A 15,474-nucleotide genomic window follows, 5' to 3' on the forward strand; every position below is an offset into this window, starting at 1 on the left:
AAAGTATAGCACTACATACACCGAGATGTTCACTATTATCGATAATAATAATAATCATCATTATTATTACATATATATTTCCAGATAAAAGAAAGTATATAAAGAAAGGATAGCACTACATACACTGAGATGTTCACTATTATTGATAATAATAATTATAAATATGTATATAAAAGAAAGTACATACAAGATGTTTACTATTATCGATAATAAATAATCATTATATATATATATATATATATATATATATATATATATATATATATATATATATATATATATATATATAAAGAAAGAAAGTATATAAATAAAGTAGAGCACTCCATACACTGAGATGTTCACTATTATCGATAATAATAACAGTTATTATTATATTGTGATAAAGAAAGTAGAGCACTACGACCATTAATATGTTCACTATTATTGATCATAATAATTATTACATATATATATATATATAGATATAGATATAAAGAAAGTATATAAAGAAAGTACAACATACACTGAGATGTTCAATATTATCAATAATACTAATTGTGTAATTGTGTGTGTGTTTGTGTGAGTGTGTTAGACAACATGAATATCTGTGCTCTGTGTGTGTGTGTGTGTGTGTGTGTGTGTGTGTGTGTGTGTGTGTGTGTGTGTGTGTGTGTGTGTGTGTGTGTGTGTTAGACAGGTAAACAGTGAGGTCCAGGATTGATGGATGAGAGAGAACCAGCAGACGGGCAGCGCCGCGGCCTCGCTGACTACCGGAGGAGGGAGGAACAAACAATGCCCTTATTTCAGCTCCATTGGTCAGGAATGCCAAATTTCACAGGCCGCTGCCTCCTTCGGGCGCCGAGCAGCACCTCCACAGACCTCCACACAGCCCCACAGACCTCCACAGACCACCACAGACATTCACAGACCACCGCAGAGGCCCACGGACCTCCACACAGCCACACAGACCTCCAAACAGCCCCACAGACCTCCACACAGCCACACAGCCCCACAGACCTCCATAGAGCCCCGTCGTCTTTAACCTTTTCCCACCCGGCCGTCCTGGACCCACGCGGCCCCGCCCCGACAGAGCTGCCGCGCCCTCCGGACCACCTTCTCCGTCGGATCACTGACAGATCTCCAGCGAAGGCCAGGCGGGAGGATGAGCGCGAAGCCCCGCTGTGAGGCGGACGCAGCCGTGGCTCGGATCCACGGAGCCTACCGCTTCCTCTCAGCACAATAACACCGCTCCGAGTCGTATAATGAGAAATTTGTGAATGGAAGAGAACATTTGTGTTCATTGTTAAAATTAAACCATACAATGACGTCCCCTTGGTATGTGACCAATCCCAAAGGTGATGAGACACATTCTCCACCAATGAGGGCAAAGACAAGCGGAGAAGCGGACCAATGGCAAACGAGCATGCAAATAAGGAATTTGTCTCGGCAAGAGCTGAATGTCAACTAGTCAAAGATGGAGTCCAGAGCTGGGAGGCCGCGCGGTGGCCGATGGACGAAAGCCCGTTTACAACCGAGGAGCCGAGGAGCGGCGCGAGCCCTCACCGCGGGGGAAAGGGCCATTAGTGCCGGAGTCAGACGTCAGAAGACGGGACGTTTTCCTGCCGCCGCCGCCGCCGGGTGCCGCTCACCACAACCTGCGGGAGGAGAGCGCCGCTGCTGCGGCCCGGAGACGGCGAGGAGCGGCGGGCGGACCTGGATGTCGGTGGGTGTGATTGGCCGCGGAGAAGCTTCGCGAGCCCTCGCTGCTCCGAACTGTTGGTATCACTCTGGTGTGTGTGTGTGTGTGTGTGTGTGTGTGTGTGTGCGTGTGTGTGTGTGTGTGTGTGTGTGTGTGTGTGTGTGTGTGTGTGCGCGTGTGTGTGTGTGTGTGTGTGTGTGTGAGAGAGAGAGAGAGAGAGAGAGAGAGGGGTGATCAGTAGTGATTGACAGGTGAGCGCCCATGCAGGTATTATTCCTCAGCTATCCTGATATCACATCAGGCTTCAAAGTGGCCTTCAGGGACACCAGGGGTCTGTAATTACACTGTAATATAATAATCCACGTTTGGACCTATAGATTATAGATTAGTATTGGACACCAGTAGCTCTTATCTGTCCAATTATTGGTGGATTATTGAGCTGTGCTTGAATTGCATATAGTGCAATCAAATCACTGTGAGCTCTGTTGACCGTTCCCCAGGTTTAGTGTCACATGTGTTGAGCTTCCTGACAATAAAATAAAATTAGATATGTATATATGTGTGTATATATATATATATATATATATATAAAGGTAAAGCAAGCTGACCAGGGCCTGAGGTTGTGCTGCTATGTGGCGTTGTGTTGTTGTGTTTGTTCTCCTAACTGAAGGAATGTGTGCATATGTTGCTCTGCTATAGACGACATGCAGAAACACACAGCGAGTTCTTTCTCAGCGTGTTAACAGGTAACCGAGCAATCAAGTTGTCTTCTTGGTTTAAATGTGATGTTTGAGAAGCCATGGCGGCTTGTTTTTGATCCTCCTCGTCTACATGTGTGTTTTATCTGATCTTAAACTTCTCTGAACACTGCAAAAAAACAAAGCCCCTCATAGCCCCCACCGGCTCTCTGAACGAGGAGGGTTTCAAATTGCCACTTTGGCTAAAGGGACAGGAATAGTATGGTATTAAATGAGGGTTTCTGGTATTGTATCGTGGAATGTGCTCTTTGCCCTATATATGTTTTCTCCACCCTCGTTTCCTCCAGGCGAAGTTGTGCTCGCTGCCTGTTTTCAGCGAGGCCAGCTTTGGTTTCCATTTGAGTCTGTGTGTCTCCCCACGCTCTGATAACCTAATACTGACCAGAACAAATGACCGCCACATGGAACCACGAGCCACAAACATCAGTTTTTTATTTTCACAAGTCAAAGCTTGCATTTCTTTACAATTCCTTTACAATTTGAATAAATGATATGCTTTCCTATTTCGGCATTTTAAACCATATAGGCTGCATTGTGTCGTGAACCTAATAAGCCTGTTTCACGGCTTCCAACCTGTTAGTAGTTGTGTGCTGGTGGTCTGCTCCATACTGTCGACATCATTGTGTAACATTGGAGCTGACTGGTGCATGCTGGGGCTTCAATAGAAACTGAACACATTCGAAGAGCAGCCGTGTTGTCCAAAGCCCTTTTTCTGTTGGACTACTGTGAAATCAGATGAGCAGTGCAATATTAAAAGGGCATTGGCTGACAACACCCCCCCCTCCCCCCCACACACACACACACACACACATACAGGCACACACACACACAGGCACACACACACACCTCCTTCCACTTCCACTACTTACATATGTTATTTGAACATGACAGAAGATAGAATGCTACTGTGATAGCCCGAGAGAGCTAACCAGTGCTGCTGGTGTGTCTCTAGCGTGGCATGTGTGTGTGTCTTTGTGTAGCATATGTGTGTGACTTATGTGTGTGGCGTATGTATGTGTTTATGTGTGTGTGACGTATGTGTGGCATATGTGTGTGTGTGTGGCGTATGTGTGTGACGTGTGTGTGGTGTGTGTGTATGTGTGTGGTGTGTGGGGTGTGTATGTGTGTGGCATATGTGTGTGTGTGGCGTATGTGTGTGTGGCGTATGTGTGTGGTATGGCTGCCATAAAATGTCCCAGCTTGCAGAGGTCAACTGCTTTGACAATGTTGCACTACTGTACCATCCGCTAAAGCAGTGCAATAGTATTGTCATAGCATTGGACCTTTGTCCTCCACTACAGCAGCAGAAGGACGGATGCTGCTAATTGGAGAAAATGAGACAATCCAAAGGGTGGAGGAGCCTGTATAGGTTGTTAGTGGAGGCCGCCTCCGTCCCCACCCCCACACCTACCTCCACATTCAGCAATCATATGACACAGGCCATAGGTTGAGTAGAAAGGAGCCATTACCACAGCTGCTCTTTGTGTTACTTCCTGCTAATACTAGCTCAAAGGGGCTTTAATCAGTCGTCAGTAAACATCAAATCCTACGTCCTCAATTTTAGTAGAAGCATAACATATGTTCTATTCAATTTAATCAATCTCATCAACAACTGCCACACTAACATTTTTTATTTTAATGAGGAACGTGGACTGAGACATTGACACCAATGTTGGGCTGAGGCTGTTCTCTTCGAATACTTTCTTAAACTTCTTCAATTCAGAGAGTTGAACACAAGACATTTATTATCATCTGTTAAAGTTCTGCCTGAACAATGTATTTAAATTTAGTTTGATTAAGTTTTATTGAGTGAAATAAAAAAGTATCCCTTAATTTGGAAACTCCCTCAAGGACCGCTGGAGGTCCCCAGACCGCAGTTTGGGAACCGGTGGCTCAGTCCCGAGGTCCTTATGACAGGAAGAGTCTCTGGCCTTTCAATTCAAACAAGCTGCATTATAAGGCTGTATTTTACCCGGGAGATATAGGCCTCCTGGACCACGCCTCCTTAAAAAAAGAACATTTTGTTCACAGAAGTTCAGTCTTGGTTTGCATTGCAGACCACGTCGGATGAAGTAACATGCTCTGAGGTCAGCTTTCACACATTTAGTTTGGCAGTGTAATGCGTTGCTCCATGCTGGTCCACACTGTGGAATCGGGTTTACCTGAAGTTCTCCTGCTAGTCCTCATCCTGAGTCCATCACACAGCAGTCATTGAACCAGGCTTAACAACAGTTTTAATTAGCAAAAGAGATTTATTTCGATTTAACATTTAGTGTAAAGTGTGTAGACACCAATCTCATGGAAATAGTTTGTATTTTAGGAACAGGAAATGCATAATTAAAGGACTGTTCTGTAAAAAGAATTGATTTATTTCTAATCTTTTAATTTTTGTATGTATGGCTGAAATCCCTTTTTAATTTACAGTTTTACTACTGCTAGTTATTTATCAGAACATACAGGCATTTTAAGATTTTAAGATTTAAATTAGATTTGTCAAAAAAAGAAAATGTTTTATGTAAAAAATAAAAAACACAAGCATCGGTTAAAAAGTATCCACTTTCTTTCGTGTAAATATGACATTTGTTTCAGGAGAAAACGAGTAACTAGGAGGCTGTGAGGGAGCGTGTGAGCATGTAGGTTAACCATACAGTCATTTAGTGTGTGTGTGTGTGTGTGTGTGTGTGTGTGTGTGTGTGTGTGTGTGTGTGCAGCAGCGGGCCTCTTTCTCTCTTCAAGTTGAAAGCAGAGCTGGAGTGCCGTGTTGAGGCGTCCCGGTGTGGGTGGGAAGCGCTGGCTGCGGTTCTTGTTCGGGGCAGGTCGTAGGGGGGATGGGGCTCCTTGTGAGGAATGTGGAGGGCAGGGCCGCTCTGGGGGTGACTGCCTTCGCTCCGTGTGTGTGCATGCCTTGGAGCGTTGGAGCCTGTAGCGTCATATTTAGCCACTGTTTTGCAAGCGACTGTGGAATTTGCTGTTTGTTGTGTGTCTTAAGGGGGAAGTGTTGAAGTGAGGGACGGCAAAACCAGCAGAAAGGAGACGACTCTCTTCTTTTCTCTCTGGCAATAATGGCTTCATTTACTGGTTCAGCCTCACATACATTTCATCACAGAACGGATCAAATTAAACAAAACTTTTGTCAAAAAATTGTTAAATTGATTTCCTTTTTATTGTAGTATTGGTTTGTCTCATTATGATCAGGTTCTATGAGGGTCACCTTTTTTAAAGTATTAGATACAACCCTTTTTACATGTTAATAAAATACATAATAATGTAGATCAATCCATAAATCATAACAAACAGTAATAAACTTTCTCCATAGAAGGTCATCGTTTTCATTCCTTTTGATTTGCAGTGAAGCCATCCTGGTGTCCCAGCCGGCCCTGTTATTTTACCAGTGCTGCACATGTAAACAGTCAAAGCGTCCATCAGGTGATTGTTATCAAATGAGAATAACTCAAACCTGCTAAAGTCTGGACCAGCAGCATGTAGAAGCTTGTCTTCGTCATTGAGCTGGCAGGCAAATACCAGAGCAGAGCGGGTCTATAAGGGGACGGGGGAGGGACCGCACTGCACTCCGAGACACTAACATGTCAACGCCATCAGGCGGAGATCAGCTCAACATCGTCCTACGGCTGCAACAACATGGCGTCCATGGAGCTGCCGGGTGGCGGGTTGGCTTTTAGACAGTAGTCGGTTTTTAGGTGGCAGTCAGTCATCGGCTTTTAGGTGGTGTGTTGGCTTTTAGGTGGTGTGTTGGCTTTTAGGTGGTGTGTTGGCTTTTAGGTGGTGTGTCAGCTTTTAGGTAGTGTGTTGGTTTTTAGGTGGTGTGTTGGCTTTTAGGTGGTGTGTCGGTTTTTAGGTGGTGTGTTGGCTTTTAGGTGGTGTGTCGGTTTTTAGGTGGTGTGTTGGCTTTTAGGTGGTGTGTTGGTTTTTAGGTGGTGTGTTGGCTTTTAGGTGGTGTGTCGGTTTTTAGGTGGTGTGTTGGCTTTTAGGTGGTGTGTCAGCTTTTAGGTGGTGTGTTGGTTTTTAGGTGGTGTGTTGGCTTTTAGGTGGTGTGTCGGTTTTTAGGTGGTGTGTTGGCTTTTAAGTGGTGTGTCGGTTTTTAGGTGGTGTGTCGGTTTTTAGGTGGTGTGTCGGTTTTTAGGTGGTGTGTTGGCTTTAAGGTGGTGTGTCGGTTTTTAGGTGGTGTGTTGGCTTTTAGGTGGTGTGTTGGTTTTTAGGTGGTGTGTTGGCTTTTAGGTGGTGTGTCGGCTTTTAGGTGGTGTGTTGGCTTTTAGGTGGTGTGTCGGCTTCTACTGGCTGTGCAGATACAACGCTAATAACGCATAAACAGGACAAATGAAACGCTGGTCACATGTTCTGAACATGTAGTGTGATTAGTGCTGATCTGAATCAGGCAGAACATTAGTCAGCAAGTAATGTTATCATCAATTAGCAGTTAATTAACATGTTTTCCTCCAAGTAAGAGTGAATAGTTAAGACTTAAAATGTGAAACCAACCACAGTACGTGTGTGTGTGTGTGTGTGTGTGTTCCTACATACATGTTTGTTGAATTTGTTCCTTAATGGTTGTGTTTGATGTGATATTCAGATTTGTAAAATTAGATTTAGTCTTTTTTGTGACTGTTAAGTTGCAGCATCAGAAGTGAAGAATGATTGTTCCCCCTGAAGGTTTAGTGGTTCCGGAGCAGATCAGAGCCATGTGGCAAGAGCCCACCCTTAAAAAAAGAGCAGGGGGGTAAGAGGGGAGTCTTTGGTTTTAATGAGGGTCAAAGTTTCTGCCACTGAAAATAATAGAGGCTCTCCTTCTGTTTAATATGACCCGACTACTTCCTCAGAAATGGAAACACAGTGAACACACTTTCAGATAATGTCCTGCTGAAAAAGAGTTTGTGTTGCAGTAAACGATCATGACAAATCTCTGACTTCCTCCAGTCTGAACTCACAGGAAACCCAAACGTAAATGACTAAAATGAAGCCGACCATGTGGACTCAACCAGGACTTTTAACAGTTTAGTAAGAGAATTCACCAAAACAACTGCACGTAAAATGGAAACCAGACAGATTTTCGGATGGGAAGTTAATTCTCTCAATCCATCTCTGAAGCATCATATTGCCACTGTGATCACAGTCATCAAGCTGATGAATCACATGTGTGCTTAGAACAGCAACAGCCTAACAAGGATCTGTACGGCATATTGATCATTTAACAATCGTTCCGTTATTCTGTTGTGTGAAATCTTAAAAATCCACAATAACAATTTACATGTAATATTAACAACTATCTAAATGACAGCGTTTTATAGAGCATATCTTTTAATAAATATGAATATGGCTGACACTGGAAATTGAAGGAAATAAATTCAGCTGCCAGTAGACGATGCTCATCAGAGAAATGATCTAAGAAGGAAAAGGTAAAAAAAAAAGAAACAATCAATTCCAGTTTTGTTGTGGTTTATGCAACAAAAAAAACCATCCTAGTATGTTGAAATATTCAAATGCTGGAGCACGTTAAGAAAGTAATACTCTTCTTCTGGCTTTCCTTCTTTTGAAATGTGGTTGTGAGCTGCATGACTTTATGTCTCCTTCCCCTTGCTTACTTTTCAGGAACATACACTTCAAAACCCTACTCAAAGAAGTCAAAACCACATTTGAACTCATATGCTAAGCTTGTATATAAAAGACATGAGCGGTTTGTTAAATGGCTTCCAGTAATACTCTCAGAACTTTGGTGAATCACACATTGAGAAGGGGAATGTTTCTCGACTGCATCGCAGCCAAATCTATTCCTGTTTCAGTTGTCTTCTGGTGTTTCTGGTCTGTAGTGGATTACCCCGTCCCTCTTCTGTGTCCTCAGGTCCCCGTGGCCTCCGACTGAGACGGCCCTCCCCTCTGAGGAGAAGTCTTCCATGGCACCTTGCAGACGAGACCCTATCAATGTTGCCTCTGCTTTCACTAGAGTTAACAGAGTAGTGCAATATTGCTTATAGGGTCTTGACTGTGAGGGCTGATCTTCATCCACGAGTCGATCACACAGAGAAGCTTCATGCTGCTGCAGCTCACCGACTTATATATAGAATATATAGAATATATATATATAGAATTAACAGCTTTGCTGGGAGTCAAATATGATTAACAGATCAAAATGAATGAAAGACAGATGAATAAACCAACAACCGTTTGATTAATATTCCCTCGAGTGCACATTAAAGGACAGAATTGAACCTTTTCATGATATCTTATCAAACTAAACACCTAATTTTACTGCTAATAAAGTTGTTTGAAGCCTTTTAGGTTAAAGATCTGTTTGTCATGGTGAAGTAATACTTTGGTGAACAGGTGAATGAACCATGACTGACTGACGGGAAGAACACACCATCTATTGCACGTTGCTGCTGTTTTTTATTCAGGAATTTGTTCTTGTGCACCAACGCCACCAACACAAGTTAGCAGTTCTGTCACTTTGACTTCAACTTATTTATACAACTACGAACATTTTTGTCACTCAGCTGTTTGTGTAAAACCAACCACCCGCTCTGATAGTGCCATAATTTCTCACCAAAGAGTTGGAAAAACCAAAGTGAATCAAACGTTTGCATTTAGCCACAGAACAATAGCATGAAACCCTATTTTACTGCGCTCATGTTCCACTTTAGTCTCCTTTAGTATTTGTTTTCCTGCCTCTTGAAACCAAATATGATCCTACATGTAGACCAATGATTTTTACTCTTATGCTCATGATTTTACATCATCATCATCATTCACATCATCACCATCATTCATATCATCATCTTTCACATCATCATCACCATTCATATCATCATCTTTCACATCACCATCATTCAGATCATCTTTCACGTCATCATAAATTACATCATCTTTCACATCATCATCAATTACATCATCATCATCTTTCACATCATCTCAGCCTGACTCAGGCAGAAATAGTGAAAGTCTCAGTCTTGGATGTAAAACACTCTGCTTGACACTCTTTCCCTGTTGCACTACTGTGGGAGCTGCAGCAAGCAGTGCAATAATGAAAGGGCATCAGTCAGCTGGGCCACGCCTCCCCCTTCACCCCCTCTGAGCAAGGCACTACAACCTTACAGTAACTCATGTGTCTTTACTTCAATAAACGTAGATTAAATGATGAAGTGGTATTTGTGTTTTATCTCTGCTGTGATGATTTCTGCTCGGTACTAATAGGAATGTTCAGCCTCCTGCAGGTCCAAGGCAGTACTGCAGCCCTGATGAGCCCACGCACAAGCAGACGAGCTAAGAGTGACAAGTCAAGAGTTACATGCAAAGTGACCATGTAGACAATCCTGAAACTAAAGAAAAGAACAAAATGAGAATGAAAACAGTAAATGAATAAAAGTAACTGTTTATTTCTCCCTTCCCTCTGATGGAATTTATTCCTGTTGACGGGTTGGTTTTAGTCCCGTTGACGGGTTGGTTTTAGTCCCGTCTCTGAGCTTTGTACCTCCACAACAGTGCCGGTGAATGGAGTATGATTTGTGCTTTTCAACAGCTACTTATCCAAACAGTGCCCCTGTTTCATGGCAACTTTTTCAAAGTAGTTTGAATGAAAACAACAGTGTTGTGGAAACTATCCAGAGTGAGATTCTGTAAACCAAGGAGATGTGGGACGGTTTTATCCTTAATTTAATTTATCATTGAAATGGAAAGAAAAAATGGGAACCAGACATTTACAAGCAGTTGTTGGTGAGGCTGTTATTAAATGGGTAATGTAGGTTGTAAGGACAGGTAGCCAACACATCCGTGAGGGTTTCCTATCTCACAGTTCCAGAGAGCCGGATTCAGATGCACCAGATGTTCACCGGGATTCAGTGGAGCCGCCTCGGCCCCTGACAGCCGGAAGAGATGTGTGATCCTGAAGAAAACCCTGCTGCTGCTCATAGCCATGATGATGATGATGATGAAGATCCCTGCTCTCTGTGACACTGTGTGTTTTTGTTGGTAATCTGTCGCGACCTGCTGGTCAGAAACATGAGCAGCAGGTCCCTCACCATGTTCCCGTCATCCACATTCCTCGGCTCGTGCACTCATCCACCGTAGTGTTGTCTGTTCTCATAGAAACCATCCAGAGAGACGCTGGTTGGTCTGAACTTGGAGCACTTATAGCGAACACACCTCCAACACCACATTTACTTTAGTTTGAATTAGGCATTGGGTTAATTAAGCAAAACAACACCTCATTACATGCTGTACAAACCAGCAAATATTGTAGTTATTATTATTATTATTTTGTGCTATAATTATCATTATTATCAAAATGTTATTTATTAACTACATACAGTAGACATCACAATCATTAAAAAAACACTTGCTATGATTTGACTTTAAATGATAGGTGTGAATTTTAAACAGGGTTCGAGTTACAGGACTGTTGGAGTGGGTCAGGACTCTTGTCCAGTCCCAGGAGTGGGTCAGGATTGTTGTCCAATCCCAGGAGTGGGTCAAGATCCCAGGTGCCCGCAAAGAAAAATTTGAATCGTAGAGACTAGGGATCAAATCTGTGGCCCAGCAGCATTGATTTTGACCATTTAAAATGTCTCTTCATTTATAGACATACAAATAAATTAAATATTACATTACTGAAGAAATCTTTAAATATAAAACACAATTAGAATGGCCAGAAAATACACATATACGCAGTGCTGTGGAAATGTTTGAGGAATTCAAGCTTTATTTTATATCTTAACCATTAGCACATCAATAGGAAAGATCAGATTTGAGATTGTAAAGCATTCCTTTTGCAAATAGTGAATGGTTCCAGTGACATTTTGATTTGCCGTTAAAGAAAAGAATGTAACAAAGTAACTGATCACTTCCCAAATAAAACACTTCATGGAAGACTTATAGCCAAAAAAAATATTCTTCTGATGACAAAAAAAACAACAACAAGCGACTCACCTATGCATGAAAAACGGAAGCAGGTGCTCTGGGCTGATGAGTCAAACCATTAAATATCTGATGTAACAGAAGCCAGTTTGTCTGTAAGCGATACAAGGTGAAGCGTGTTAAGAGGCTCATGGCAGATTTTGGAGTTTTTTTCTGGAAATACAGTTGGGGATTTGGTCAAGAAGAGATTCTTATCGATCACGCAGGACCCTGACCTGATCCCAGATCCCTTCTGAGAGATGACGAACATACAAGCAGTGTCACACAAGAGAGAAAGAGATCTGCCGTGTTCCAGAGGGGATTCACACCAAATGTTGATTGAGGAGGTTTAGATTCACTGCACTTAGTTTGATCAATTAAACATATTCATGGTACTATTTCTGAAAGCATCCTCACTTTACACAGCAGTCTTTGACACTAAAGTCACTAAGGCCTTTGTACATAGAATTATATGTATGTGTGTGAGTGTAAATATATATATATATTTACATACATACACACATACATGCATCCCTACACAAACTATCTAAATATATTACATATATATTTAGATAATCTAGCCTTGATTTTTCACAGTGCATTTTCTCCCTTATGAAATGGACTAAGAAAAAGACCATATGGCTACACTACAGATAGCATCATCGATCTTGATAAAAACGTATCTCCGTTGTCTCAGACCCTGAGAGCTTCACATGTACAGAGACGAGTCAGTTAAATACTCTGCATCATTCACACATGACGTCTGTTGGTCCCGAGAGCTAGAAAACCCCACCAGAACAGGAATTAACTCCCAGTGATGATGTCAGAGCTCGTCGTGGCGAAGCAGCACCTGGCTGGGCTGGATGAAAACACCCTCCATGGAGCGCCACCAGTTGTGCTGGTTGGCAGAGCTCATGCCGTGCACCTCACGCTGGCCGCGGATGGGATGGCCGTACTGTTCGCCCGTCACGGTCAGGAAGACGTCGGTACCCACATGTTTGAAGCGCACAGCCTCATCGCGCTCCCAGTGGTCGCCGTCACACTGCACCATCCACACGTCCAGGTCGTCACCCTCGCCATTCTCTCCAAAGGCGCTGACCTCCTGCAGGGGGCACAGTAGAGGGGAATGAATGTATCCTATTGAAGACGTGTGTATATTCCCTCTGTTAACCGTGAGTGTGACTGCCTGACCTGGTTGTTAGACAGGGGGGAGCTGAAGTGGTGTGTGTGGAGGTTTCGACTGGTCTTCATGTGTGTGATGCGGATGGCCTGACCACACTTGATGGCGGCCCCACGCTGACACGGACGGGTGGGCTTCCCACGGATCTGCCAGTAGCTGTTGGCATCATCAGCGTTCTCCACTCCGGTCACTGACTGCTGTCCACTGCCTTCACACACACACACAGACACACGCGCGCGCGCACACAGACACAGACACAGACACACACACACACACACACACACACACACACACACACAGTAAATCCACCTGCACCTGGTCTTGTTCACTGATTGTGGATGTAAATTAGACATATTTAGCGCAGATGTGCTGGCAGTAGTGGACATTATAATTATGGCACAAACAAAAACATAAACTACTGTTTTAATATCTTCGCTGGTTTCTTTAATATCTTATTTTGTGCAACACAGGAACCGAGAGCGAGCACGAGCCGCGCGTCTTCGCCAGGTGGATACCCAACGAGGACCGACAAGGACCACGGGGACCACGGGGACCGAGGCTCCGACAGGACGGACGGGGACCGACAGGGACCGATGCACCGACAGGGACCGAGCCGAAATGGACCGACAGGGACCGGTGCTGCTTACCTGAGCCGTATTTGACATCGTGGGAGTGCAGACGGACGTTGTGTCGCGTGTTGAGCAGTTTGACCAGCGAGCCGCAGGTCACATGGTTGAGCTCGGACTCCCGGCCGTCGCAGGTGGACCAGAGCAGCAGGAAGAGCAGCGATCTCATCCCCAGCTGGACGCTTCGAACCAGCTCCATCTTTGTGTTCCTCCGTTTCCTGGTCCACGGACGCTGACACCAACAGCACGGTCTCTGTCAGCCAATCACAGCGTGACAAGTCCTCGAATACGGAAGTACATGTCGACACATGATAGGTTAAAGTACGTGTCTGCGGCCATGGATGTTTATCATTGGCTGCATCCCAAGTCTCTTAACGTGAATCTGGTGACGTAATTTGCATTGAAGCCAAAGAGATGCGCCCGACGTAATGTCCCTTTGCTTAATTTGTTCATTATTTTATCCAAATTTTACATACATAACATAAGTCTAAATTTTCTGGTAAGAAGCCAAACTTTCTAGAACTGTCTGCATATGTTGGTCAATATATCTCCTCCCTCTGTGATTGTGAGAATTAAAAAGCTGTTAAAACGTATGATCTTTGTAAGCTTTACAAAATATTTATTTAAATTTATGTTGTTTTCTTTCTATCTTGCTGTCAACCCCTGGTGTATTTATGATGGTTTGGTTGTGTATTAATGTTGTATGCACTTATCTCAACTGTATTCAATCCTGTGTATACTCTTGTTGTCAATAAAGTTGTTAAAAAAAAGTAATGTCCCTTTGTTTTTTGTTTTTTTTATTGTTTGTCCCTCCTGTTGTTTTTAAACGTGCCATATAAACAAAGTTGAATTTGGTTTGACTATTAAAATGTCATACGCACCACTCAATTTACAAACTACACTGAAACCAATAAAAGCAGCTACTCATCTCATCTGCCCCCCCAACAGTCCAGCTCGTACCTTCATAGCAGTCCTGTTGTTTTCTAAATGTGCTATATAAAGTTGACTATGTATTACAAAGTCATATCCATGACTAATTTGCTGCCGACACCAGATTCCACTGACTCAGTGAATGAACTTGGTTCAAAGAACTGACTCTTCAGTCAGACCGTCATCTATAGTCTATATGGGCTTGAAGTCTTCCATACAAAGCAGAAGGTTTCTCAAGGCTTATTGAGCCTCCTCCGAAACAAAAGCAAAAGCAAAATACAATCTTAATATTGAATTTCATATGGAAGAAGAGAACTCATGAGTTGGTCAATGATTCAGCCAGGGGGGTTTAGGAGGCTGTAACTGCTCCTCTCTGAGTTACTCATCCACAATCAATTTGGTACCATATCCTGAACAAAGATTGGAGAGCTCCATGTCATTCTTTTATGTCATTTTCATGTGTCAAAAATCCCTGTAAAGCTGTCCCATTTCCACAAACAAGTACTGCATCTTCAAAATGTATGTTTCACCACACAATTCTGGAATAACGGAGTTGTTACCATAGCAGCGTGGTAGACAATGGTTTAATATTTGTTTATGATTTATAGAATTCAGATGGAACTGGTATTCTTATTTTATAAATGAAAGTGTCGATAGAAGGGCTATTCTACTCCCTTTACTTCCTTTGATTCTAAACAGCATGTTATTTTCTGAGTCTGCATCGTCCTCGTCTTCTCTAAAAATCTGACATGTAAAAGAGGCTCCTTGAAGGAAACCCTTTCTTTTCATTCATCATCCTGTTACTCCTCAAAGAAAGTCAAAGTAACACATTTTTAAATACTATTCAGCAAGTAGCCTAAGTGTTCTTATACACAAAAGCTTCAGTTTGAGGTTTGTTCGTTGGAAGATGAAACCAACTATTTCTTTTTTAATTATTAATTCTTACACTAGGCAAGGCAAGGCAACTTTATTTCTATAGCACCTTTCATACACAAGGCAGACTCAAAGTGCTTCACATCATAAGTTCACTAAGTTGTTTTGGACTGATGTCCATGGTTGTCATTGAGCTCTGAGCCACAGCTGTCACACTGTGTGGTCAATGTGCCTAATTGCAGATCACATGACATGGTTCAGCTCCATTTGAGTAAAATGTTACTAATGCACTTGACTAAAACTTTGTTCTCTCAAAATGTTTTATTTGAAAGATCTTATAAAGAAGCAAATGCCACTCATTAACTTCATTCATTAGTCAGTATTTTTATGTGAAAGATATGAGCTCTATAAAAACAAAACATATTTTCTTTTGTAAAATTCTAAACTTCAACACTGATAAAGTGACAGTCCGTAACATTTTCATCTATTTAATTGTCTTTTAAGCTACTATTTTTCAAAGAGTGAGTT

At 42.6% G+C, this 15,474-nt stretch overlaps 1 protein-coding gene and 1 long non-coding RNA gene across 2 annotated transcripts; one reads left to right on the forward strand and one right to left on the reverse strand.

The window, feature by feature from the left end:
- Window positions 1-1,459: 1,459 nt before the first annotated feature.
- Window positions 1,460-9,583, forward strand: LOC311023218. The gene is made up of 2 exons (XR_014598194.1): window positions 1,460-1,702; window positions 8,291-9,583. It is a non-coding gene; the product is annotated as an uncharacterized lncRNA (long non-coding RNA).
- Window positions 9,584-11,115: 1,532 nt separating this feature from the next.
- sdf2l1 (stromal cell-derived factor 2-like 1) lies at window positions 11,116-13,377 on the reverse strand. The gene is made up of 3 exons (XM_084024253.1): window positions 13,165-13,377; window positions 12,529-12,725; window positions 11,116-12,439 (listed from the first exon to the last, which is right to left on the reverse strand). The coding sequence occupies exons 1-3, from the start codon at window positions 13,340-13,342 to the stop codon at window positions 12,161-12,163; spliced, it is 654 nt and encodes a 217-aa protein (XP_083880379.1). The 5' UTR covers window positions 13,343-13,377; the 3' UTR covers window positions 11,116-12,160.
- Between the last annotated feature and the right edge of the window lie 2,097 nt (window positions 13,378-15,474).

The sequence above is a fragment of the Eutrigla gurnardus genome (genome assembly GCF_963514095.1).
Source record: "Eutrigla gurnardus genome assembly, chromosome: 13".
Classification (NCBI taxonomy): domain Eukaryota; kingdom Metazoa; phylum Chordata; class Actinopteri; order Perciformes; family Triglidae; genus Eutrigla; species Eutrigla gurnardus.